We start from the raw sequence: 26,187 nt of genomic DNA, 5'->3' as shown, positions 1-26,187 counted from the left end.
AAGCTCCATGAGAGGAGGACTTGTCTCCTTTATTTATGATATGACTGTAACTCCCAGCACCTAGAACATTCTTTGGTATTCAGTAGGCACTCAACACTCCAGCAATTTTGAATGAGTAACAGGCTATCCATGCAGCTGGTGGCTGGTAGCTTACAATAGAGTATCATCCTAAGTGTAGTGATCCCTCTGCTTTTTGGATACGTTTTATGCTTTAGCCCCTTTAGGTATGAGAACATGACTCTTGCATTTGGAATATGTTTCAGTCTTTTCTAAAAATTTAAAAATTGTTGAACACTTAGTGCCTTACTATGTGCTACTTACCAGTCCAGGGGCATTTACTGATGTAACTCACTTAACTCATTTACTCATTTAATCCTCAATCACACAGCTGTAATGTTTATAATTCATGAATTTGTATTTCATCAATTTAATGCCTTTATCTTACAATAGAGTACTTCGGATTCAAATGTGTGATCAGACAAATATTTAAATATAAGAGTATGAACACTATATAAGCATGATATGGGCACATTAGTCTGCTCTTCCTGCAGCTGGTCTTATTTCCTGAGTGTCTTTCATAGTACATACAAGTGCCATGTTAAATATCACTTTAATGTCTAGAGATACATAAAAATTAAGCAACATGGCCTCTAAATGGCAGTCAGCTGAAGAAATAGTTGGTCAGCATCAACAATGGAGGAATAATTAGCTATGTTAGTTTTTCTACTAAGATTTTATGTCCATCCCCAACATGGAGCTTTCCTAAGGGGAATTTTGACTAAGTGTGATGATTTTTTTTTTCTTTCTGTGGTCACTAAGTTTAGAACTTAACCTCTTCATAAAATGCTTCCAAACCTCTTCATAAAATGCTTCCATACTGTAGTCATAATTCTTTCATGTGGTTTCTTATTTGACTTCTTTTGGAAAGGGGTAAGTTTCATCAAACAATATAGTTATTAGTGGATCATAATGGTTAAGTAAAATGCTTTGGGTGGTATTCCAGGCATTGTCAGTATAAACATTGATACTGTTAAACCTTTTGCAGTAGTCACCCAGCTCAGCCTCTTGCCATTAATTAAAAGGTTGGGAACCACTAAAGGTGAGAGAGACATTAGTTGAAAGCAGTGCTGTTATCAAGATTGGCTAGAAACTTGGACATAGGAGCCAGAAAGTCTCCCTCCACTGTACACTATTTTATTTTATTTTATAGTCAGTTAACTATATTTCCCTGTCCTTGGGGATTAATAGACAGGTGACAGACCTTACCTTTTTTTCAATATAGAGATTGTCACATAGCTATAAGAATACAGAGAATGGTACGATGAATCCCCATGGCCTCAGTAGTTAGCTATAGGTGGCCATTCTTATTTCTATCTCTGACTGCTCCCCCTCCCATTTTGAAACAAATCCTAGATCTTACTGTATCCATAAATCTTTCTTAATTGTGATATTGGAATTGTAGTGAAACATTGATTTTAAACTTTATTCCTCAGCCATTCAGTAAATCTGCCAGGGGTGAGAAGATAATTCCCTAGCTGGCTGGATGGAACCCTTCTGTTATGACATTTGGCCATTGGGCAAGGAAGAAGGGTAGCTCAGTGGGTTTTAGCAGGTGAAGGATTCTTCGAAATTTCATTTGAGCTAGAGACATCACAACTTAAAGTTGCCTTATGTTTATTTTAGACAGTTGCATGAATTATTTTTTTTTTTTAACGTTTTCCTATATAGGAGTCCTATGAGGATGGTTGTGAAGATTATCCCACTCTGTCAGAATATGTTCAGGATTTTTTGAATCACCTTACAGAGCAGCCTGGCAGTTTTGAAACTGAAATTGAACAGTTTGCAGAGACCCTGAATGGCTGGGTTACAACAGATGATGCTTTGCAAGAACTTGTGGAACTCATCTATCAACAGGTAGGTTGGTTGATGGTGTAGGGTGATCGCTGGATAGATTCTGTGATGCCCAAGGATGTGGCTGCTCCCTGTGGGGAGGGAGGCTAGGTTCATGTTCACCAGCCTCCACACTCCTTGATTCTTTGTGGTTCATGGGAGCTTTTAAGTCTCCTGTATAAAATTCCTGTTGTTAGGGATCCAGGGCTAGAACCGGACTGCAAATCCTCCTGTGTAGCAAAGGCTCTATACAGGCAATTGGAAGGAGCTATGGCATTTGTGAGGAAAGCTACATGAGTATCATATCTCTTTTCCAACATGCCCCCCCCCATTTTGCAGGATCTAAATGTAACAATACATGAAAAAGACCAGTTTTCCCCTAGATGTTGAATTATATAGCATTATTATTAGAGTAAGGGAGAAAAAAATCACTGAAGAACTTTTTTGCCTCATAAATGATTCTTTAAAAAAAAAAAAAGGACCACCAAACACCCTGACTTTAGTCTTAACATTTCTCCTTGTCTTTATTTAAAAATTTCAAGGATTTACATCTTATTTGGTTAAATCTAATGTCAGTCTAGGCTGCTCACAGAAAGTTCAGTTTTAATTCTAGCATACTGGTCATTGACACATTAATGCTGTTTTAAGTGGGGGAAAATAGACAATACTGGATTTTTGAAGACAATTTTAAGGTCAGTGAGTGAGACTGGCCAAAAACAGTTGGATTAAACAGAAACATAACCTTTAGTGTTCTTTAAGTCATTGCTGAAAGAGCAGCTCAAATTTAGAATATATGAAAGGGTGATTTATGATAGCAGGTTGAATTTTTTTTATATGCTACCTAGTGTTTCATTTGGCCACTTCCTGGTTTGTTTTGGATTGTTACTGGACCTCAGTATTACCTGGCCAACTCTTAAATTTCTGAAAATGCCTGAGATTTTAGGAAGATAGAACTGCTTGTTTGTCCTGATTCCTACTTTCGGACTCTATATGGATTGAAAAGGAATATAAGTTAAGAAAATGGAAGAATTAGACTTATTTGTTACTGCTTTTCTGGTTTTGGCCTAATTTCAGCTCTTCAGTAGGCTGCCTGATTATAGTTCTTATATCAGAACTATAATATTATTTATAGTTCTTATTATACTCTTAATCAGAGTTGGTTAGAAAGGCTGTAACTGAACAAACTACAATTTCTGTGATTGTCTCAAAGCCAATGCTTCAAATATGTACTTAGTATTATTTTTAAATTTTAACATTTTGTGGTCAGTGATACAGATTTATCAATGTTTTTGAGTTGCATTAAGGGAACTCATAGCAACTAACAAAAGACCTGTTCAAAAAAAATGCAGATTAAACATATTCAACTTTGATTCTTTACCAAATACCACTGATGACAGTATCAGGATTTTAAAGAGCCAGAAGCCCATAGGACTTGTACAGGGAAAGGAGATAGACATACCCATTTTGAAGACTAGAAAGCAGGTGGGTGAGTGGTAACTGACTTGATAGATCTAAAAAGTTGAATTCTAAGCCAGTGGGGAAAGCTGAGAATTGTCCTGATTTATGATACAGAATATCCAAAAAGTCTCTAGGATAAGGATGGAGCGAGGCTAAAAATATTGCTTGAAAATCTAAAAACACAATTAGACCATCTAGATCTTTTTGCACTGAGTAGCCAGTTTGAAGCTTTATCATAATCGTTCTTGAAGTTACTGAAGGAGGTACTCCACCAAAAAGAAGATTAAAGCCAAGGGTAAAAACGTGGGAACTAGGAAATGGGAAATTTTATAGGAGAGACTAAGTGAATCACCTAGATGATGGTAAACAGAGATCCCAAGGCAATAGCCATGCACATGGCAGTCCTAGAGGGGCCAGGCTTCACTGTAATAGGGCAGAAGGCTCCAGGAAAGGCTTCCCTGGTAAGATGAGCACACTCCGTGCATTTGAAGGTCCCAAGAAGAAATTTACAAACTAGTGAGAAGTATAGAAAAAATTAAGTATAGGGAAAACAAAAGTTGTGCAAGAGGAATCAGTGTCATACGTGGTACCGCTATAAACGGAAACACAAAACTAATAAAATCATAGTGTAACCATAGTGGTAGGCAGAAGGATGGGGAACTAGTGGAATGGAGTAGGGTTACGTAGGATGAAAACCAAATGCCCATGCTCCTTGGTGAGAAACTAGTAAGAAATAATGTCTAAACTCAAAAATCACAGAGCATAGAGATACAGAGGTTAAAATCTTTAGCTGAAAGAACTGAAAGTAGTTGTCTATGAAAGTAAAATTGAGGTGTAGCAGGGAAGTGGGAAACTTTAAAAACCAGCCTTGTTGAACTTCTTTAAATTGTGATCATTTAAAAGTAAAGGGAAACAGGCCATGGTAATAATGGTTAAAGTATACATTTTGACTTTCAAGTCTTTTGTGGTACCAGATACACACATATGATGTCAGGAGAAACCAGTCTTCCTTGATGAGAAATGTACAGGGTCCTGTGTGAGCAAGGAAATAATTAGAAATAGAAAGTTATGATTATAAAGTACTTACTCAAAGCCCGACAGTGCTGAACACTTGACCTGCAGTTAACTCCTTTGATCCTCAGTGGTTGCAAGGTATCACTCATATCCCCATTTTAAACGTAGCCTAACAGAGGTTAAATGACTTGTCTAAGGTTACACACTGGTAACTAGACGCAACATAGGGTTGGAGGGGCATCAGGCCATTTGTTAGGTCTAGACTCTGGTTAACTACTACCTTTGTGATGTTGTTCAAGTTCCTTAATGTGTGTTCTCTACTATTCTTTAAAAACTGCAATGAAAGTTAAACTTCCTGAGTACTTCTTTGGCTGTATCACAGTCTGATACTCAGTGTTTCCTCACTGTCTTATTATTAAAAATAGCTTATTTGTATTGATTTCTTCCTTACCCCAAATGTGTTTGGAGTGTTCTTTAAGTGTTAATTTTTCCTACTAGGTACCGTAATCACCTTTTTAGGAATCAAGAAACTGAAGCTTAGGGAGGTTTAGTGATGTCCAAGGTCACAAAACAGGCCTGGGAGTCTTGGTGTGGACCGCTAGATGCCAAAGTTGGTGCTATCCTGTTGCTGAGAAATACCACAGATCAATAGTTTGGCAAATATTTTAATTCATAATTGATACTATGCAACTGGGTACATATACACATTTTGTGCAAAATGGGTTGATGTAAAGGGAGATGTTCCCTTTGCTTTCTGCTAACCTCGGGTAACTGGTGGGGGGAGCTGGCCTTAGTGTTTTTCTTTGTACTTATTCTGGTTCTTGGTAAGGTTGGGAGGGAGAGTTAATTTCCTTATGCCTAACAATTATCAGTGACTTGTACATTTTTCTGTACAATTTTGGGGGCAGAAATGTTTTTCCTCTTTAGAATGTTGCTGTTAGGTGTTTGCATTAATAACTTGATGCATTTGTGTCATACAAACATTTCTTTCTTTTTGAAAGGCCACATCTATCCCAAATTTCTCTTACATGGGAGCTCGCCTCTGTAATTACCTGTCCCATCATCTGACAATTAGCCCACAGAGTGGCAACTTCCGCCAATTGCTACTTCAAAGGTCAGTGTGAATATATGAAATTAAAGGAAAACTACTTCTAAACATACTAGAATTTGATAATTCCTCTTTTCTAAAGACTGTTCTTTATAAAAAGTTGCAGGGGAGAATAGGGCAGACTATTCTTATTTGTATAGTATTGAAAGTTTATAGTCATATATACATCAGTCTTTTTCTATAATGGTCTCTGCCTTTCATTTTGTACTTAGAATAAGCCCATTTCCTTTTCCAAGGTCTGAAAAATGATCACGTATTTCTTAGTGCTTTTGTACTTTCGGCTTGAATAAGGGTCAAATTTCACTTATTGCTGCATGTTTAACCAGTGTTTCCCATACTGCTCTCCTGAATGATCCTTTCCTTAATGATTAGAACTGCCACACTACATCCTTACGTTTGGGTTTTGATTTTGGACTTCCATTATATTCCGTTTGTTACTTGTTCTCTTCCTGTCTCATTACCATGCTATTAAAGAGCTCTAATTTTTTAATAGCTAGTCTAGTTACTTCCCCATTTTTTGTGTGTGGAGTCTTCTTTGCTGTTCTTGAATTTTTTCCTCTGAACTTTAGAGTCAGCATGTGAAATCACATAAATCTTGTTGATATTGATATTTGGGGGATGACATTAAATTAATGTAGGGAAATGAATTTTCTTATAATTTGAGCCGTTTTATTCAAAACAGGGTTGTCTTTGAGTATTGTAGTTTGCCTATTCTTTAAAGATACTTTTGGTTGCAAAGTATTCCATTGCGTGGTTAAACTGTGCTGAAACAGAATAAAGATTCCAAAGGTACACTCCAGAAACACTTGAAAAATTTAAATTTCTGGTGAAGATTATACTTCAGATACATATGTAAAAGGCATATTGTGCGGCTGACAGAACTGGCTAGTGGTTCGGAGGCAAAAAAAACAAAACAAAGATGGATTTCTGTCTCACTCTTTATACCAAAATACATTTCAAATATATGAAAGACTTAAAGTGAAACAGTAAATACTAGGGGGAAAATTGACAAACAGTAAATACTAGGGGAAAATTAACGATTAAACAATAATCTTAGATTGGTAAATCCCTTTTAAGCAAAACATACTCACAGGCCCTAAAATAAGAGATTAAACTTAATTACATACAGATTATAATATTGAGGGGTCATAAATTTATTTGTAAAGTAAAAATAGGGAAGTTGATAACACTGGCAATGAGCTCACTTATTTAATATGAAAAGAGGAGCCTCTTAGGAATGAGTAAGAAAAAGACCAGTATTTTAATAGAAATACTTGGAATGGCTCTGAATAGGTGCAGTTTGGAAAAATATAAATGACAAAGTTATAAAAAGATATCTAACCTTACTTACAATTGAAGAAATACAAATTACAGCTTCTGGAGAGATGTGGGAGTGGGCACTTCTAGGAGGCAGGATGGCAGAAAGGCTTGCTTATCTTCCCTTATGTTGCTCACCCCTGGCTCTGCTTTAGGGTTACCTAGAGACTTTAAATGGGGCTAAGTCCCTGCTCTTGGAAATTCTGATACAATTAGACGGAAGTAGAGCCTGGGCATGGTTTTTTAAAGCTCCACAGGGATTCTACTGTGTAGTCATAGTTGAGAACTACTCTTCTGACTCTTGACCTGGTGTGTGCTTCTCTACTATGATGCTGTCAAAGATCTTGCCTGGAGAAATGCTAATCATCTAACTTAATCATCTAACTTCTGTTAACTTAAAAATGCATCCATACTTTGAAAAAGACAAGTTATCTTCACAGCCATTATCTCAGTTGCAGTGACTTTGTTCTTCGTATTTTTCTGTTTTAACTTTTTGAAATAACCATGTATTGCTTTTATAGTTAAAAATCTTTAGCTTTAAGTTTTAGGGTCTTTTCTGTCACCTGGATAACCATGTACGAGGTTAGAGATTTGCTTTTGTACATATTAACATATGTTAATATGTAATTTAATAGTCATGGCACTTATAAAACAAAAGTCATTTCATCGAAGCTCTTACCTGCAAAGTCATAAAAGGAAGGACAGAGAAAGGAAAGCACCCAACAAGCTACTTGAATAACTGCATTGGAGTTAACTGATCCTTGCCGTTAGTAACCAGAGTGTTCTACGTATAGATGTCCCAACTTTTTTCTGATGAGGGTTTAATATGTATGAGAAGGTAACAAATATCTTTCCATATCTGACTCAAACAGATACCCATTTAATATAGCTTGTAAGCATTGGACTCAGCCACGCGGGCATAATAAACTGCTGGGTTTAGAGCTGAAACATAAACTGACCCAAGGTAAATTCTTGGATAAGAAGTGACTTTGTTTCTTTAAAAAATTTTTTTTTCCCAAACAACCTAAACTGGTCTGGCAGATATGAAAGCCATTAAGTCTTTCTAAGCTGCTCTCTCGGTCTTTAAAAGGAGAACTATCAAAATCAGTCTTATAAAACACATGCCTTTCCTAGAATGTTCTCACCACCTTACTGATAAAAATAAGAAAATCCTTAACGCCAAAATAATGATCGTTTAAAGTCCATTCTAAAAATCCATTTTAGTAACAGTAGCTGACACCATAGTTTACTGGTAAGAGACAATGACGGTCTTACTGTGATTATTTTAGACACCTTGTAGGAACTGAGTTCATAAGCTCTAATGCAAATGGACGGAGTTGGGGAAATCAAGCAAGGGAAAATTAGTTGACTCCTTTTTGTCTCTGTTGGAAATAGAGACCAAATTAATTGCCTTTGACTTCAGCTGGGGACTTGCCCCGCATTTCTCTTCTGGTTTGTATAATAGAAATTATAAGGATCATGGGCTTAATAAGAATTTATTTTCAGCTTAAGTTGGAGTCCATCTATATATCTTCTAAAGATCTGTTTCAAAGTTCATATTTCAGCAAGAGTGAGAATTTTAATTTACAGAGACAGTTTGAGTAAAATCAGTGCTTTGTTTTTTTTGTTTTGTTTTGTTTTTTTGAGTAAAGGTAGTTTTATTTAGAAATACAACACTGCATAGAGTGTAAGGCAAGGAAAGAAGTGTGGGAATTGGGTGCTCAGTTTAAAGCAAAAGTAGGTACACACTCCATAGACAATGCGGGCCATCTCCGAAGAAGAGGGAGCGAAAAAGGGCGGCTAGGCATGATGTTGCCAGTGTTTATGGGCTCAGTAGCTTCACACACCTACAGATGGGACCATTCCAGCTACCCTCGAGAAGGGGCTGGGATTCCCAGGAATTGGGCTACCGCTCATTCTTTGGCCTTTTGCTGTATGTATGGCGCCTACGGACCTGTTATTATGCTGTTACAATGAGCATATAATAAAGCTCAAGGTCTACTAGAAGTCAAAACCTCCCGCAAACTTAATCCTCAAGGCCAACTGGGAGTTGAATCTTCCACCATTTTGGTGTTAAATTGTTGTAATCAGTGAGTGCTTTCTTAACAAAAAGGCTGTAAGACAATAAGGTGAGATGGGTTTTTATTTTTTGTTTTTTTATTGCCAATATACAATGAACCTCATGAAGCCTATGTTGCTTTATTACAAACTTGATCTAATTATTTTCAACTATTATTGCATAGTCTGGTCTCTACAATAGACAGAAACAATTTTTATTATAGAAAATCAGGGGGTTTTTATTATAGAAAACCAGGCATTGTGCTTGCCTCTGTATTGCCTGTGGACAGCCAAACTGACAAGTGGTCATCTTGTTTGACTGTTTAAAAAGCAAAGCAATGTGAGATTATAAAAATATGTTTTTGTTAGATGTCGGACTGAATACGAAGTTAAAGATCAAGCTGCAAAAGGAGATGAAGTGACTCGAAAACGATTCCATGCATTTGTACTCTTTCTGGGAGAACTTTATCTTAACCTGGAGGTGAGGAAGAATTTTTCTTTTGTTTAGCATTGACAAAGCCTGAGAATATAAATTGGATCTCAATAAGGGATTTGTGTTTGCATTACTCATTTACAACAGTAAATGTGAAATGGAAGAGAAAGAAAATAATATCTCAGTACCTACTTGTGGTAGTACCTGTCCTCTAATGGAACGTTTGTACCATTTTGTTTTCCTATTCATGGGCAGGGTGTTGGGAAATAGTTACTAAGCATTTTTAAGTCTTTGTCTACATTTGGAAAGACATGGCTTACATGTGAGTTAAGCTTTTGGAATACAGATAAGAATGTTTTGAATTCTTGCATCATAAATATTAGTATGTTCAGTACGTTGACTTTCAGGTAGTGGCTCAAAAGCAACTTGCCCTACAGAATACAAGCTTGAGTGAAGAGGGGAAAGACTAGAGTTTCTGGGGTTTTTCACCTAATTCACCCACAGTAGTTGTGGTCTTATTTTATATGTTAAGTCTTCCACGTAAAATGTATTTGTACAAAGTCTACAGCTAAATTGGTTGTATACTTGAATATATGCTTGTTGGTAGGCAACAAAAGTGCTGAATGTTACTTTGTAATGGATTTGCTTGATTTTTTTTTTTTGACTAGTTAGTCCTAGATATGAGTATACCTTTGTAAACCCTGATTTGAAGACTTAGTATTGTAAAAACCACTGAAAAGCCACATAAACCCACCATCAAATGTGCATCTCAGTCAATGCATCTAAAAGGTCTGTGGCCTATCTTGTACCTAATTTGCCACAGATAGCCTTAATTTAAAAAAAAAAATCTCATGCCTTAATCTTCAGTTAAAATTTTTATATAAGCCAAATAAGGGCACCAATCTACAATGTACCTTAAACGAAGAGCCACTTTAAGAATGATGTTGAATATCCTGTGTAAAAGTAATGACGCTGTGTGAAGGGCGGTTGGGGAGTATGAAGATAAGACATGGCTCCTGAACCTATAATTTTTCAAGCCAGAGATCTAGATATGTATACCATTCTGATACAAGTTAGATTTTAAGTAGTACAAAAAGCAGAGTAAATGTTCTTTGTTTCCCCAAAAAAAGCTGTTAAGCTTAATAGGCTAGAGAAGTGCTTTATGAAACAGTAACATTAAAAGAGGCTTAAATTATCCTGACCATATGTTTTATATTTTTTAACTTAAAGCACTTATTTTGTCAACACTTTGTTAGGCCATTTATGTATCTGTATATATTTTGGCATTGCTTTTCATTTCTTTTGTCCCAAAAGATCAAAGGAACAAATGGACAGGTTACAAGAGCAGACATTCTTCAGGTTGGTCTTCGGGAATTGCTAAATGCCCTCTTTTGTAATCCTATGGATGACAACTTAATTTGTGCAGTAAAATTATTGAAGGTAGGTTTTAATTTTTTTATTAAAATGTAACTTTCATCCCTTTTAGTGTATAACTTAAAGGAAGGAAAGTTGTATAGTACACAAAAGAATTCAAGCTTAAGTTACTAAAGTTAAATATTGACATTTAACTTCACTCTTGAATTTAAATATTGGAAAAGCAATGTAACTTACTGTTTAATATAAGAAGCAAAATTTAGAAGTGTAAAGTGGAAGTCCTTCACCCCATCTGTAAATTCCCTTTCCTTTCCCGTCAGTATATGTGCCCCCATAAGTAAGATCTTAACTCTGTTGCGGCTTGCTTTTTTATCACCTAATGAAGATCTTGGATCTTTACATGGGATATAGATTTGCTTCCCTCTTCCATAACTTCCCAGTATTCCATTTATGTATGCACATGTTTTTTCGATTCTGTCATTGAACTATTGAGTTATTTTCAGCTTAGCCACTAATAGCACTTGTCAGTAATCTTTCATCATGTCTTTATATATGTAGTTGTTTTTGTGACTTAAATTCCTAAACATAGATTTTGGTGGCTCAGTGAGCATGTATACCTTAATTTTGATAAGTAATGCCAAATTTCCCTTCCAAATGCCAAACCAACAGTGAATGAGTACACACCTCTCTCCCCATGTCTTTATCAGTGATGGATATAATCAACCCTCGGTTTTATTTTGTCATAGGTGATGAGTAGAAACAAAAAGCTTATTTTAATTTACAGTTTCCTGATTACTAGTGAATTTAAGCCTTTTTTCATGTTGATTAGCCATTTTTTCAGTTTCTGTGAATTACCTGTATTTATATCCTTAACTCATCTTTTTTTCATAAAATTTGAAGTTTGTTTTTTTTAATTCAAAGCTTCTATTACTTATTGCATGTTTCATATTTCAAAAAGTGATATGTTGATTAAAATTTTGTAGCCCATCTTAGTCATACAGCAAATATACGATATAGTCACTGGCACATAAAACCTATAATTAAAGTTCTGCTATGGTTCAACTCCTTTTAGTTTCTCCCAGTTGAGAAAAATGAAGTATAGCGATCCCTAAATATTAGATGGTAGAGAATAATTGGGAATATTTTACTTGCTAAATTCCTCTTGTTCTAAGAATACTTGAACTGCTACTAATATCTTTTTAGAATTTCTATACTTTATTGAATGCTTTATTTCACTGATAATTGCTTTTTTTAGTTGACAGGCTCTGTTTTAGAGGATGCCTGGAAGGAAAAAGGAAAGACTGATATGGAAGAAATTATTCAGAGAATTGAAAATGTTGTCCTGGATGCAAATTGCAGCAGGTAGGAAAAGAGCTAATGTAGATAGCCAGTAAATCTCAATTCCTTGCTTTTTTCTTTGGAGGTTGTTTTTAATATGCTATACTCATCAGAATAATTAATCTTTGTAGACCTACAGAAATATTTTACCTATGGCTTCTGCTTACCTAGCCATTTTTTCTTTTATTACCTTTATAAATTGAAAAAGTTAAGATATTCCTATAGTAATAAGAGTCCACTGAAAAATAAAATGATTCAGACTTTGAGTAAATATTTGGGTAAAGATACTGTTAAGTCCAGTTGGAGTATAAAAATGTTTGCAGGATCACACTGCCTTAAGAACAATATATAGTCAGAGTTACATGGAACAAATTTCAAGGCTGTTTAAAAAAAAGAAAGGCGGCAAGAGCTGGGCAGTGGGGTGCGAGTACATAGGTGGGACCCTGGGACCTGGCTGTGACTCCAGAATCTTGGTGAGCCCCAGTCTACACAGCACCTCAAGCCGCCGCCATGGCCACCTGCAGGCTGGTGCTGATCTGGCACACAGCACTTGGAACCTGGAAGCTGCTTCAGTGGGTGGTCCAGTGTCGATCTGAGCTGGGCAGGGCATGTGCAGGTTCTGAGAGATGCTATGAGTTTGACATCTGCTACACTTCAGTGCAGAAGAGAACAATTCGGACCCTCTGGAAAATGCTGGATGCCATTGACCAAATGTGGCCGCCAATGGTGAGAACTTGGCACCTCAATGAGCGGCACTACAGGGGTCTGACTGGCCTCAGTAAAGCAGAAACTGCTGCCATGCAGAGCAAGGCCCTGGTAAAGATTTGGAGGGGCTTCTTTAAAGTTGCACTATCTCCAGTGGAGCCCAGTTATTCCTTCCACAGCAACAGCAGTGAGGATTGCAGACCTCACTGAAGATCAGCTACCCTCCTATAAGAGTCTTAAAGGATACTGTTGCTAAAGCTCTGTCCTTTTGGAAAGAAGCTGTTCCCCAGATAAAGGAAGGGAAAATGGCACTGATTGCTGTAGCTCATGGCAACAGCCTTCTGAGGGTATTGTCAAGCATCTGGAGGGTCTCTCTGAAGAGGCTGTCCTGGAGTTGAGCCTGCTACCTGGCATTCCCATTGTCTATGAACTGGAAGAGTTTGAAGCCCATCAAGCAGTTCCTAGGGAATGAGGAGACCATGCATAATTCCACGGAGGCTGTGGACTGCCCAGAGCAAGACTAAGAAGTGAGGGCGAGCAGCAGGCAACTCCGATCCCATTCCTCTGCACTTTTTCCCTCCACATGTCACACTGACCACATCTGTAGGCATCTTAATTTGGAGCTGCAGATGGGGTCTGGTGGCTCCCGATTTCGTATTAGCCATTTTTTCTCTTGCACCCCTTCTTATAATCTAGTCAGAATGGCACCTCTGGGGCATGGTCCTCAGTCCAAAGCCAAAGGAAGACTTGTCAAAGAGGTTAGAGAGGCAGTAACTCAGGGGGGTTTGCTTATGTTTTATTACTAAAGATCTGCTTGAGTAGGGGATACGGAGGAACCATAGTGAGACATGACCATTGAGGAGAGGCTAGAGAGTCTATTTCTGTTCAGTTCTGTAGTATTCTGTGTTCAGGTGACTGACTCAGGATGGGCTCTAGTCGTTCCAGTGGAAGATGAGTAACTTGTGTGGCGATTCAAGCAAATAGTTCTCCCTGGCTCCAGAAGATTGGGATCAATCCTGAATGTTTACATGTTGCATGTACTTTTACAAATATATAATTAAAAAAGAAAAAAAAACCTTTGGGGTTTCTAGTGATGGTTGAAATATTCCCACATGTGGTCGCCAGATAATAAGCCATTACCTTACACCAACATGGTATAAGCTCCTTGACCTCTAAGGTGTAGGAGTTCATCCTGTTGTGTGTTTTAGAATCCCTCCCTGTCTTGTTTTCTGGCAGTGGAATACCTCTTCATCACATCCAGGTGTGTTTCAGTGTGCCTAACTTCTAAATCATGTTCCCATTGGCTTGGCCCAGTACTCACTGAGCATAACTGTACTAAATCTTTTTCCAAATCAGTATAATAGAAGAGTGATGTGCAATTTAAAAAAAGGCAAATTTGTTTCTAGACATTATAGGAAATGTCTAGAAAATCTAAGCACTAGATATACATGTTTAAACTTGAAACAAAATTTTAGGCATCTAGTATTTTAAAGCATGACAGCACGTACTCACTCATTTTAACTCATTTTCAACTTTCGTCTGCAGAGATGTAAAACAGATGCTCCTGAAGCTTGTAGAACTTCGGTCAAGTAACTGGGGGAGAGTCCATGTAACCTCAACATACAGAGAAGCAACACCTGAAAATGATCCTAATTATTTTATGGTATGCCAGTTTTTACATTTTAAATTTTGCTGTTGCCCTGAATTCAGTTTTGGAAATTTCTATGTAAGTTACATAAAGCTGTTCTCAGAACTTAATACCTAATAACTCTTCACTGGCTTAGGGTCACATGACAGCCAGCAGACCAGGCCAACAGGAGGAGAAACATGAATTCCTCAGTGAAAAAGGATGGACTAGAGAAAGATCCATCCAGTGGTGAGGGAAATTAGTAAGGCTTGGACTTGGGTGGGCGTAGGGATTCCACAAAGCAGTTTTTCCAGAGAATTCATAATCAAAGGCCCGTGTCAAACTTTTCCTTTGCATGTGATAGTAAAAGTAAATTAAGAAAATAGTTACCCAGGCCAGTGATGTCCTGAAGCTCTCAATAGGACCAAACATAAAGCCACTATGGAGGAATGCTCCTACAACCTCGGTCTTGGAAATTCTTAAAATAAAATACTGTGGGGAGTGGAGAACCACAACTGAAAATCAGCTGACACTGAATCACAATGCATAGCTCAGCAAGTCACCATGAGTTTGACAGGCAGTAGACAGCAGGATGAGAACCACAGGAACTTGACGTAATAGAAATCTGAAGACTGTAGACTTTCCCAATGAAATGAAAATTCATTTCTGAACGGAAGGAAGTTTTTTGCTTGTTCTTGTATTATCAGGTGCAGATGAGTGACGTCAGCCATGCTTTATTTAGTGCGGTTTAATAAGTCAACTCTGAAATGGTTACATATTTTTATCACTCTGATCCTAGAATGAACCGACATTTTATACATCTGATGGTGTTCCTTTCACTGCAGCTGATCCAGGTATGTTGGCTCAGTCATTTTCCTCCATTTTTTGGTCAGATAGTAAACTACAGAAAACCATACCCTCACGGGCACAAAGTTGCAGTTCTCTGAAGAGTGCACATCATTCTTAAATTTAGGGTAAAGATTTGTCTCACTGAGAATAGTCCTTCAGTTACCACTTAGAACTGTTTCAAATGGAACATCTGAGTCAGTGTAGTGTCTTGTCACCCTAACAGTGAAGGATTGGAAGAATTCCTCAATTAAAAGAAAGCATTTTTATATTTCCTCTAATATTTTGTTTTTAAACTCAAACTTTCAGGTGGTTAGAAGGGAAGAGGAGGAAGCACAGTGTGCTGTATAGTCAGCGGCTTTTATTGGTGTTGGTTAATACTTACAGATACTAATGGATTTTATTAATACTTGGTCAAAAATTAATTAAAATCTAAATCTCTGCAGCCTTCGCCTTCCAGAAAAGGATCACTTACAGAATGATTGCTTTAGTTGTGATAAATAGAACTGCAGTGTGAGCAAATTTTCCCACTTCGGTACAAAATTATAGCCAGCTTGTCAGAATTTTTCTGTTTGTTTCCTCTAGATAGTGGACACTGCCTGTTGTATGTCTCTAGCACAAAGGAGGTGGAAAGAAGGACTGCTTAACTTTTCAATTTAAAATTATGAAACATTAAAAAAAAATTTAAGAACCACAGAAAACTGGCCTATTGATTTACTGTCAAGAATAAACCAATTTCATTTTTCCATATCAATATACGCTTTGGGTCTTTTCAAAGAAATAAAACCCTGTAGATAACATTAAACCATTCTCTGTTCTTAACTGATCCTTAACTGAGTCCTTCCATCGCTTCCCTCCCAGAGGTAATTACCATCCTGAAGTTGGTGTCATTGTGCTGTCATTTTTACTTCCATATGTCTGTAAACAATAGGTATTATACACAGGAAACTAACCTCTGTGATACGTTACTGTGCACATGTTTTTTGCCACTTACTTTTTATTCAATATTTTGATATTTATCCATGTTGATGCATACATAGCTTTAGTTGATTCATTTTAAATGCAAAATGGTGTCTTACTCAGAGTAAACCACAATTTATAGGTACCTACATTTATGGGTGGTCAGGTAGTTCACACTTGTTAATACTCACAGTGCTGTGCAAACATCTTTAAGAATCTTTGTGCACATGCAGGAGTTTCTTTGGAGTAAGGAAATAGAATTATTACATTATAGGCTTTGTGCATCTTCAGCTTCATTATGTGTTGCTGAACTGCTTTCCAGCATGATTATACCACTTAATATTCCCACCAGCAGCTTGTGAAGGTTCCTGTTTTCTGTTGTTGGCAACACTTACATGAACCAGACCTATTTTTTTGTCAGTCTGTTTGTATGAAATTGTAAACTTTTATTTCCTGACTAGTGATAGTGAATTTCTTTTCATGTTTCTATTGACTTCCTGATTTTTTTCCTTTGAGAATCACCTGTTTGCATCCCTTGCCTATATTTCTATTGGATCATTTGTCTTCTTGATTTGTAATGACTTACTTGATCTAGAAGGTGATCCTCAGTTTATCCCAGTATGTGCTGTCTTTCCATTTTATTTCCTGACACGTAGAAGCCTTGAGTGTTAATGCAAACTAAATGTATCTGTCTTGTTTGTGCTCTGTGACTGTTCCCTTACTATGATCAAATTCTATTTTCTTCTAAACTTCGTTGCTTTTTATATTTAGATCTTTACTCTATCTGGCTAGTTTTTATATGTGGGATATGGTAGAAACTAAATATTCCATAGTCACTTGTCTTTGCAACAGGTCTTCCTTCCTTTCTTGGATAAAATGTCCCTCTGTTGTGTACTATGTAACTTCCTATAAATTTGTCTTATTCCTGTGTCTGTGCAGATGGATCTTTTTATCTGTCTCGACACCAATACCACATTCTTAATTATTCTTACCTTACCAGACACTAAGATTTCAGTAAGACAAATTTTCCTTCTTCCCTTATTCTTTGAAGTTACTGTGATTCATTTTGGTTTTTTGTTCATCTTTGTCTAATCTTTTTCTTTCTAGTGACTGTTTTGTTTATAGAAATCCAGTTTGGCTTTCAATTTGAATTGTTTCTGCATTTTGTTCAAAGTATCTTGATCTTAAAGTTTCAAGTCCCTTTTTTCTCATTCTAAACATGCTTGTTTTTGTTTCATATTTTTGTTCTCTTAATTCTAACTCTGCTGTTATTTCTAATTATACACAAAATTGTTTCTTTATGTTGTGATCTTTTTTTGGAATCATATTTAAGTGTCTTAAATTTTTTTTGAAGTAATTTCAAACTTATGGTAAAGTTACAGAAGTAAAAACTGTACGAAGAACATCCATCTGCCTTTTACTCAGATGTACCTTTTGTTAACATTTATCCATTTATCCAGCTTACTCCATTTATCACTGTTCTCTCCATGCTCACGTTTTTCTAAACCATTTGAAGTTAACGTGGCCTTTTATGACTGCTCCAGTGTTTTAACTGCCTGTTTTTCTTTGTGAAAACTCCTTGTGGCTTGGATTATAGGAATGTCTATCCAAAATGGGGTTTATATTTGCTTGTGTCAGGAGCCACAGGAGTAACACTGGCTTGGAAAAAGTTTCTGTTTTCTTGTCATGAGGATTCTTTATATAGACAGAAATTTGAAGTGCAGGTCCATTGTTACAAATTCTCTGGGGAACCAGTTTCTTTAGAGCACTTCTGTCCTCGCTCCAAACCCAGGCGGACACGTCCAGGCTTCTTTGCCATCTGCCTTTGCCACCTCGGGGTATTGTTTGTTTTTTTTCCTTACACACTTTTTTTGTGGTGGTGGTGGTGGGGCGGGGTATTTAGGGTTTTTGAGGCGGGGGGCAGTTAGGTTTATTTATTTATTTTTAAATGGAGGTCTTGGGAATTGAACCCAGGACCTTGTACATGCTAAGCACATGCTCTACCACTGTGCTATACCCTCCCCCTAGGTTTATTTTTTAACAAAAATACTGGGGATTGAACCCAGGACATTGTGCTTGCTAAGCACGCACTCTGTGACTGAGTTGTATCCTCCTTGTTTTTTCTTGATCTACCTTTTGCTTGAGATACTAGCCCTCTGAATGTCCCAGGTTTGTGTGGGTGAGATGGATGTGGGGCATGAATTCCATCTCCTTGTTTCACACGGGCCCAAGACTTTGCTTTCTGACCTTTGGGTTTTAAAATCCAAGCCCCTTTGTTACTTAAGACCCCGTGGTCTACTAGCCTCCCAGCTGTAGTAGTTATGTATGGCTTTCAGTTATGTCATCTAGTGACTTTTTTTTTAAACTCGTTTGTACATTTAAAAGAATGTCTTATCTGTGCCTTGAGCATTTGTGGCAGGAAGGTTTGGAAGGTTTTATAGTTAAACTTCAAATTGCCAAGATTGGATGTCAAAATATCGCCAAGCCTTTAGGGTGGAATTATTTTTATGGAGAGTAACAATCTTGGAAAAACATGGTCTCTACTCTGTTTAATTTAATTATATTATCCTCTTGAAATTTGAGGTAGCTGTTATTCCCAAGAAACTAATTGTAGGTAACTACTTTTAATATATACTGACCCATTTTATTATTCAGAGGTAAGGACTCCATACACACATACCAATCTTAAAAGATACTCAGTAACACTGCCTAAGTCAGTTGGCAGGTGGAGAGCTGTAATATCACCTGTTTGCTGTAGAAGAGCCCATCCAAGGGAGAGCTGATGTTGCTGAAACATTTATCAGGTAGCTACCTTCCAGCTGTCTCTGCGGAGAGGGAAGGAAAGAAAATCCCCTGTGCTCGAAACATTTGCTAGGTTAGCCTCCTCTGCTTGAGAAACTTGGACCAATGATGGCTCTTATCTGGTAGCCGAATAGCTCACTGTATCTCTTAGGAGTAATGGGGGAGCCAGAAACTAGGAGGTTTGATTGAAATCCCTCCTCGTGAAGGAAAAACAGTAGTATGGAAGAAACATGTTCTTCCCCAACAAGTTAGGACAATACTTGGTCTGATGGAAAGCAGCAGTAGAAATTATAAACAGCATACACATTGGCTGTGAAGTGTACTCTGGTATATTCATAGTGGCTTTGATTTCCAACCTATATTTAGAGGAATATTAAATGGACACTTGACCCAGAACAACATATTTGAACCGCACAGGTCTATTTATATGTGAATTTTTTCTACAGTATACATTGGGTTAGTTGTACTACAGTACCACATGGGGTTAGTTGAATCCACAGATAGAGGAACTGCACATAAGGAGGGCTGAGTAAGTGATACACGGATTTTCAGTTGTATGGAGGGTCAGTCGCCCTAACCCCCATGTTGTTAAAGGGTCAGTGTATAATTCATGAGTATGTGATGGTGGGGGAGATAAAGCAAGCCAATTAGAATGTAAATTTTGTAAAAGCAATCCCTAAATATGTAATCAGAACCTGGCTGCTAATGAAACATTGGATCTACTCAGACTCATAACATAAAAAAAATTTTAGTGGCCATTTCATATGAATTTTTTTCAGCATTAAAATTTATTTATTTTTTTAGATTACCAAGAGAAATATCAAGAGCTACTTGAAAGAGAAGACTTTTTTCCAGATTATGAAGAAAATGGAACAGATTTATCGGGGGCTGGTGATCCGTAAGTTCTCGTTAGCTACTTTCATTGTGAAATTTGTGGCCAGAGTTTAGGAGTTTAGAAAAGAAAAGATGATGAGTGTGCATTCTTATTTGATGGTGTTATAGTGGTATATGAGTAGTAGTTATTTACCAAAAATTTCAGAAAATCATATTAGGAAACACTATGATTCTGAAAATTTATATATAGTTGGAGTTAAAAACTACTAATGGAGCATATTGAAGCTATGAGTTTTTATAAAATAAGGTACTTTTATTATGCCTAACACTTTAAATAAGTGGCTCAAATACTGTAATATCTTGGGCAAGTTCTGTGCCTGTTTCTCCATCTATTAAATAGGAATAGCAGTACCCCTCGAATTTTTTTGAGAACTAAATGAGATACATAAATACTTGGAACAGCCTTCTGGTACAAGTAAAAAGCTCAAATCTTAGTTGTTAAAGGAGTTAAAATGAAAACAAAACTATATAAAAATATTTGGGCTGATAGGAATATGTAAATTAGTCTCGTCACCTGCCATTCTTTGTAATATTACTCATTTATCATTAGATTGTGCTACATTTTGAATATGGAAGGGCCAAGAACTTTTGAGGTTTAGTCCCAGTTCTGTTAAGAATTCATGTGAATTTGGACAGGCTACTTAGATTCTAGTCTTCATAAGTGTGTGCTGTAGGTTTAAAAAAAAAAAAAAAGAACCACATTCTGTCTCCAACTAGTGACATTTTAATTATATCAGTGTAAGATTTTCTAATGTTGCTATACCTTTATATACTAGTTTTAATAGAAGAAAAAAATACAGGGCAGTGCTTCCAAGCACAGTTAGGAAAGTTCAACCCTGCTGAGTGTACCATTGGAAATTGAAGTTGTCCTTGGCATTGAATTTCAGGTTATCCTGTAAGGTTTTGCTTGGTAAGCGTTATATTTTCTTTGCCCTAATGAACTTGTGGCATTTCAACACATGCCCTGCACTAGAAATGGGACAGGAACAAAGAGAAAAAGACCTATCAGCAGTTGGTAGGATTGGTAAGATAGTTTTGTCACATATGTAGGTGGAAAGGGTTATGGGGGTGGGGAGACACACACCATGCTTTGTGGCTTAGCATCTTAGACATTTTCTGAATTGTAAAACATTACATCTTTGCTTCTTTCACAGATATTTGGATGATATTGATGATGAGATGGACCCAGAGATAGAAGAAGCTTATGAAAAGTTTTGTTTGGAATCAGAGCGTAAGCGAAAACAATAAAATTAAATTTCAGCGTATCAGTTTTATAAAGCAGTTTAGGTTATGGTGATTTAGCAGAACACAGGAAAGCAAGAAAATGTGTCACACTTATACCAAATTAAGGATGTTGAGTTATGTTACTAATGTATGCAACTTTAATTTTGTTTAACACTCTGCCAAAATAAACTTTATTCCCTATAACTTAAAATGTGTATATATATATAATAGTTTATTATGTACAGTTAATTCCACTGTTTTGGGCTGCAATAAAATTGATTTTGAAATAAATGAGATGTTGAAAATAAATTTTGCTAGCTGGGTTAGAAGCTTATCCTTTAAATTCTACTTTTCTTGAGGTAAAGTCCTAGCCTGGAAATACATATTACTGCAAAATGTAGCATTCTTTTTTTAGATATGAGTATTATAGCTTTCATTTAGTTTTACGTTTATAGTGTTTCAATGAATTGAGTTTCAAATATGAATTGCTATCATGAATATCTTTAGCACTGAAGTCTTAGAATATATCGTTAACGACTGATTTACATATCCAGATGCTGTTTGATACCAAGGGCTTTTAAAAACGGCATTAAAAAAAAAACCTTAGAACTCCCAACTAAACCATGATTCTTCACTGAGGATTTATTGCAATTCTAGAATTGTTTGGTTTTTTCACTTAACCTCATTACCTTAAAGCCTAGAACACTATTCTGCTTTATTTATATAACTTTCTCACTTTCGTTTTATAGCATGAGTTGCATTGACTTTTTTACTAGAGAATTTTACTAGATCTTTGTCACTCAAGTTTTCATCTGCTTTATAATTGATACACCTTGAGAATCACTTTTCTAATACTTATACAATAATGTGGTACCACATCAGCCCTGAGTAATATTTTTACCTAATGTCAAATCTTTTTCCAACTAACTAAAACTTAATGTACAAAAGGATTGCTTGTAAATATGCATGTAAATAGTTCTGTTAATAACCCACTGTTTTACATTTGGTACATTTGTGTCTGCTAATACAGTTAGCTTTCTCACTTTTCTGCTTGTTTGTTTCAGTCTGGATTAAAGTTAGACTTTGAAAATAAAATTTAAATAGTTTTGTTTCCTCTTAAGTTTTTGGAGTGGTATCCTGGTATTTTAAAGAATTTCTGTTGGACTTTTTTACATGACACCATAAAGTTATTTTGTAAGACTGAAACCAGAGAAGCTATGCTAGAGTAGAAGAAACTATTCAATGTCTGTTGAATAAGAATTTCAATGACAAATACATCTACTTGGAAAAACTAGCAAATATAAAACAAAACTTTTAGTATCCTTGTTGTAAAGAAGGGAAATACATATGTAATTGGGGTTTTTGCAACTTGTAATAGTCAGAATTCTTTTTTTCAAAATGGCTCCTAACATGGTGGCTGTTGCCTTAATCTGCAGTTCTCCAAAGACTCTGCTCACTGTAATCTCAGGAAGGGGGTGGAAGGAAGGGGCCAGCCATTAGACCCAGCCAAGTATATGCTAACTGAATATACTTAAATTCTAGCAATTTCTCTGTAAAATAACCACCCAGTTTTATCTACTAGCTCATTGTCACCAACTACTGCTATACTCACAACAGCTATGAACAGGATCAGTATATGTTCCAGTTTACTAGTGCTAGTGAAGTAACCACCCAGAGTAAGCGTGCTCAAACAGTAAGCATTCTGTTATACTCTGGCTCAGGAATTTGGACAGGAGCACAATAGAGTTGGCTTTTCTCCACCCTTCAGCGTTTGAGCCTCAGGGTGGCTTGAACAGCCAACAGCTGGAATCATCTAGAGTTATCTTTACTCCTACTCACATGGCTGGTGACTGGGCTGAGAAGACTTGAAGCCATCATTTGACCAGAACCACCTACACATGGCTTGTCTATATGGCTTGGATTCTCACAACGTGTCAGCTGGATTTTGAGAGAGGGCATTGCAGAAGACCCAGGAAGAAGCTGCATTTGGAAGCTGCACACAGCGTTACTTCCACTAGAGTCTCTTGGTTGTAAGTGGGTTGCTGTAAAGCCCTTCAAGGATTGTGTAGATGTGTTTTAAAACTGCAGCAGTATGTACTGAAAGCAAGAGTTGGTCTTGTGCCACAGCTGTTGGCCTTAGGGTTGCCCTAGCTTCAACAGAAACATGGGCCAGTCAGCCTTTTGTCAGAGGGATTATTAGTACAGGTCTTCGGTGAGCAAGGAAACAAAGGTTGCAGCGAATGTCAGTCTTGTGCCTGGTAACACAGTGCAAGTATTAGTCTGAGCCCGGCAGTCGTGTCATTGACTCAGACCCTCAGCCAGACTACCAGGACCACATCTGTACCGGAATATGTTGGGTGAGGTACGTGAGGTGTGAGGCAGAATATACACCATGGGGGACTGTTGGGTATGTCCATAAGAGGGTGTTAGAAAGAAACTATTACAGGATTTGGGCTTTGATTACATAACTTGGGAGAGGGTCTAAAAAACTGGAGGTTCACTTTAGCCTGGATGCTGTCAGAAAGGAGGGGCAATTCTATGGTTACGTATTTCACTCAATCTTATTTATAGGGAGGACAAGAGGGCATGGATTAAGTTTTAATTTTTTTTTAATCTTACATTTATTGAGAGAGGATGCTTGGTATGGAAGAGTAAAAACCTGTCCAAGACTGAAGGACTGGAAATCAGCTCAAACTGGAAAAGAAAGTAGCCCTGCCTGTTAACTGGGCTGGGAGGACAGACAGATAAAGCCAGCTGCAAATTTAATAGGAAACATTTTCCCCGAAGGTCATGTGGCTATAAAGTGCCATCATGATCCCCTCTTTGTGTGACCACTGCTTTGTTACCAATGATGCCTCCAGACCTGCTTTGCTGTCCTTACCCATCTTTTACTGGGGATCCCAGTTGCTAAACTGCCCTCACCTCATGATAGCACCCAGTCCCTAGTTAATCCCTGCTTCTAATTCTGCTGCAGAAACTGCATCCAGTCCCAGAACTGGACTCTCTTCCCTTAGAACTTCCTCAGAATTCTTCAGCAGGAACCCAAACCTTACAAAGGTGGTGCCCTCCTCCCCCTGTGGAAAGCACACTTCGTGTTCCTCTGGAGTGTGCTTCCTTGTTTACAAGTCAAATATTTTGTCAGACTGCAGGCTTGAGTCTGGTGGTCCTTGGCTGACTAAATATTAGCAGATGTATTGTGTCAGCCTGGCAGAATGCCAGCCCTGGATGAACCTGATGCTGCTGCTGCATCCAGACAGCTGGAGGTCATGTTTCTGGTAGGTTTGTGCTACTGCAGTCATAGCCAGCCCCTGGCTGTCAGTGCTGCCAATAATCTTTGTGTTTCTTCATTCTCCTGTTTAACTATTTCAAACCCTCTCCACTCCGTGTGCCCCTTTATCCCCTAACTGATGATGTGCTTCACAGGAAAAAAAAAAAAAAGCCACCAGACATGTGTACAAAAATGCATCTGCATGCACTTCACCCCTCCTCTTCCTGTGTGGGAAGTATCTCTCTTCCTACTAAAGATCAGTTACTGAACATGTGCTTGAATACCATGCCTTCTCACTCTCATGAACTATTGTTACTTGATCTGTAGTTAAATTTTTTTCTCCATTGACCCTTTGCATGGGCTGTTGAACATGCCATTCCTATCATTAAAAGAAATCCGGCCCTCATACTTCTCTCCAACTGCAGTCCTGTCTCTGCTTCCTAGTCAGACTTCTGAAGTGTTATCCCATTTTTCCATTTCCTTACCTCCTATTTATTCTCCTAACCCACTACAGCTTCTGTCACCAGTGACATCCATGTCATTAAATTGAGTAAACACTTCAATCTTTAGCTTGTTCTCTAGGCAATATCTGGCATTGTCAAGTGACATCAAAACATCTAGGCATCTACAATACAGTAGCTTGCTTTTCCAGCTTTATACTCTTTCTCAGTGTTTTTTTGGATTCTCTTCCCTTACCCTAATCTGTAAGTACCAGTGCTCCTCAAAGCTCAGTCCTAAGCATTCTTTTCTCATGTCACAATATCCTTGGACTATTTCATCTTCTGAAGTTTCAGTTAGCAGCTATCACCACTGACCTCCAGATTTATTTCTAATCTCCTGTTCTAGATCTTTGCTAACTTGTCATTTCCACCAGGAGGACTCATAAAATTTAAGTCACACTGTTCTCTAAATTTGCACTTCTCACAAATCCCTCCCATTGACAGCACTGCCACCTCTCCATTTGCCCCAACCAGAAACCCTGGAACTGTTAACTTCCACTGTTAAATCATCCCAAGACTATAGAGTCTACCTAAATATATCTTGGAGCTATGCTCTCCACTCTCACTGTGCAGTCTTGAGTTTGAACTACCATCATCTGTTGTGTTTTCAAAAGCCTTCTACTAGGCTCCACACATCTTCTCTTGCATCCTACAGTCTATTCTCCATTTGGTAGTTCCAGGAATCTTTCTAATATACAAAAAGCACCACAAAACCTCTCTGTAGTTAGAACTTTTATATAGGAGATTCTTAGTAAAGGGGAAGAAAGAAGGATAGGACCTAAATTAGCACTGTGTAATAAAACTGATAGTACAGTTCAATGAATAAAAACATTGTCTGAGGATGCCCTAATTACACTTTACATACGATTGAGGTCAATTTGCATATCGGACTTTTAAAAATGGAGATAAATTTAAGGAGTTATATTCCTGCCCATTCCTCGATGCTGCCATATTTGCTTTAAGCCCTTATAATAGTTTACCATTGCTTTTAAGACAAAATCCGTAATTCATAAATCTGTACTATCTCTAAAGCCCCATTTTAGGCTTCTCTCCCCTAAGAGATCTTTAATCATTTTTAAACCAAACTTTCCTTCAGTCCATTTAAGGGACCAGATCTTCCCAAGGGCCTCGGGGCCTTAACACAGGATATTACCTCTGCTTGAAACACTTTCCCCTCTACTTTGCCAGGCTAACACCTACTTATCCTTTGGATTTCGGTGGAAACATTTCCTCAACCTGGGTTAGGTCTGCCCACTATGCTCTCACGGACCTCTGTATTTTATCTTAGGAACACTTAACACAACTGTGATCAAATTACCGTCTAGTTGTTTCTTTCCAGTTAATCTTGTGAATGAAAAATACAGCAACCAT

At 37.4% G+C, this 26,187-nt stretch overlaps 1 protein-coding gene and 1 pseudogene across 3 annotated transcripts in view; both read left to right on the top strand.

The window, feature by feature from the left end:
- Positions 1–22,143, top strand: part of PAIP1 (poly(A) binding protein interacting protein 1) — a 29,115-nt gene extending 6,972 nt beyond the window's left edge. For all 3 annotated transcript variants that reach the window (XM_032471695.1, XM_032471687.1, XM_032471692.1), the window contains exons 3-11: positions 1,729–1,914; positions 5,364–5,476; positions 9,215–9,326; positions 10,593–10,718; positions 11,908–12,014; positions 14,241–14,358; positions 15,122–15,176; positions 19,735–19,828; positions 20,979–22,143. In XM_032471695.1, coding sequence (XP_032327586.1) covers positions 1,729–1,914; positions 5,364–5,476; positions 9,215–9,326; positions 10,593–10,718; positions 11,908–12,014; positions 14,241–14,358; positions 15,122–15,176; positions 19,735–19,828; positions 20,979–21,072 — 1,005 coding nt within the window. In that variant the 3' untranslated portion in view covers positions 21,073–22,143. The remainder of the gene's footprint in view (positions 1–1,728; positions 1,915–5,363; positions 5,477–9,214; positions 9,327–10,592; positions 10,719–11,907; positions 12,015–14,240; positions 14,359–15,121; positions 15,177–19,734; positions 19,829–20,978) is intronic.
- On the top strand, positions 12,024–13,600 carry LOC102516408 (annotated as a pseudogene).
- Positions 22,144–26,187: the final 4,044 nt, after the last annotated feature.

The sequence above is a fragment of the Camelus ferus genome, chromosome 3 (genome assembly GCF_009834535.1).
Source record: "Camelus ferus isolate YT-003-E chromosome 3, BCGSAC_Cfer_1.0, whole genome shotgun sequence".
Taxonomy (NCBI): domain Eukaryota; kingdom Metazoa; phylum Chordata; class Mammalia; order Artiodactyla; family Camelidae; genus Camelus; species Camelus ferus.
The sequence above is the reverse complement of the archived record's forward strand: the minus strand, read 5'-3'. Positions and strand labels throughout refer to the sequence as shown.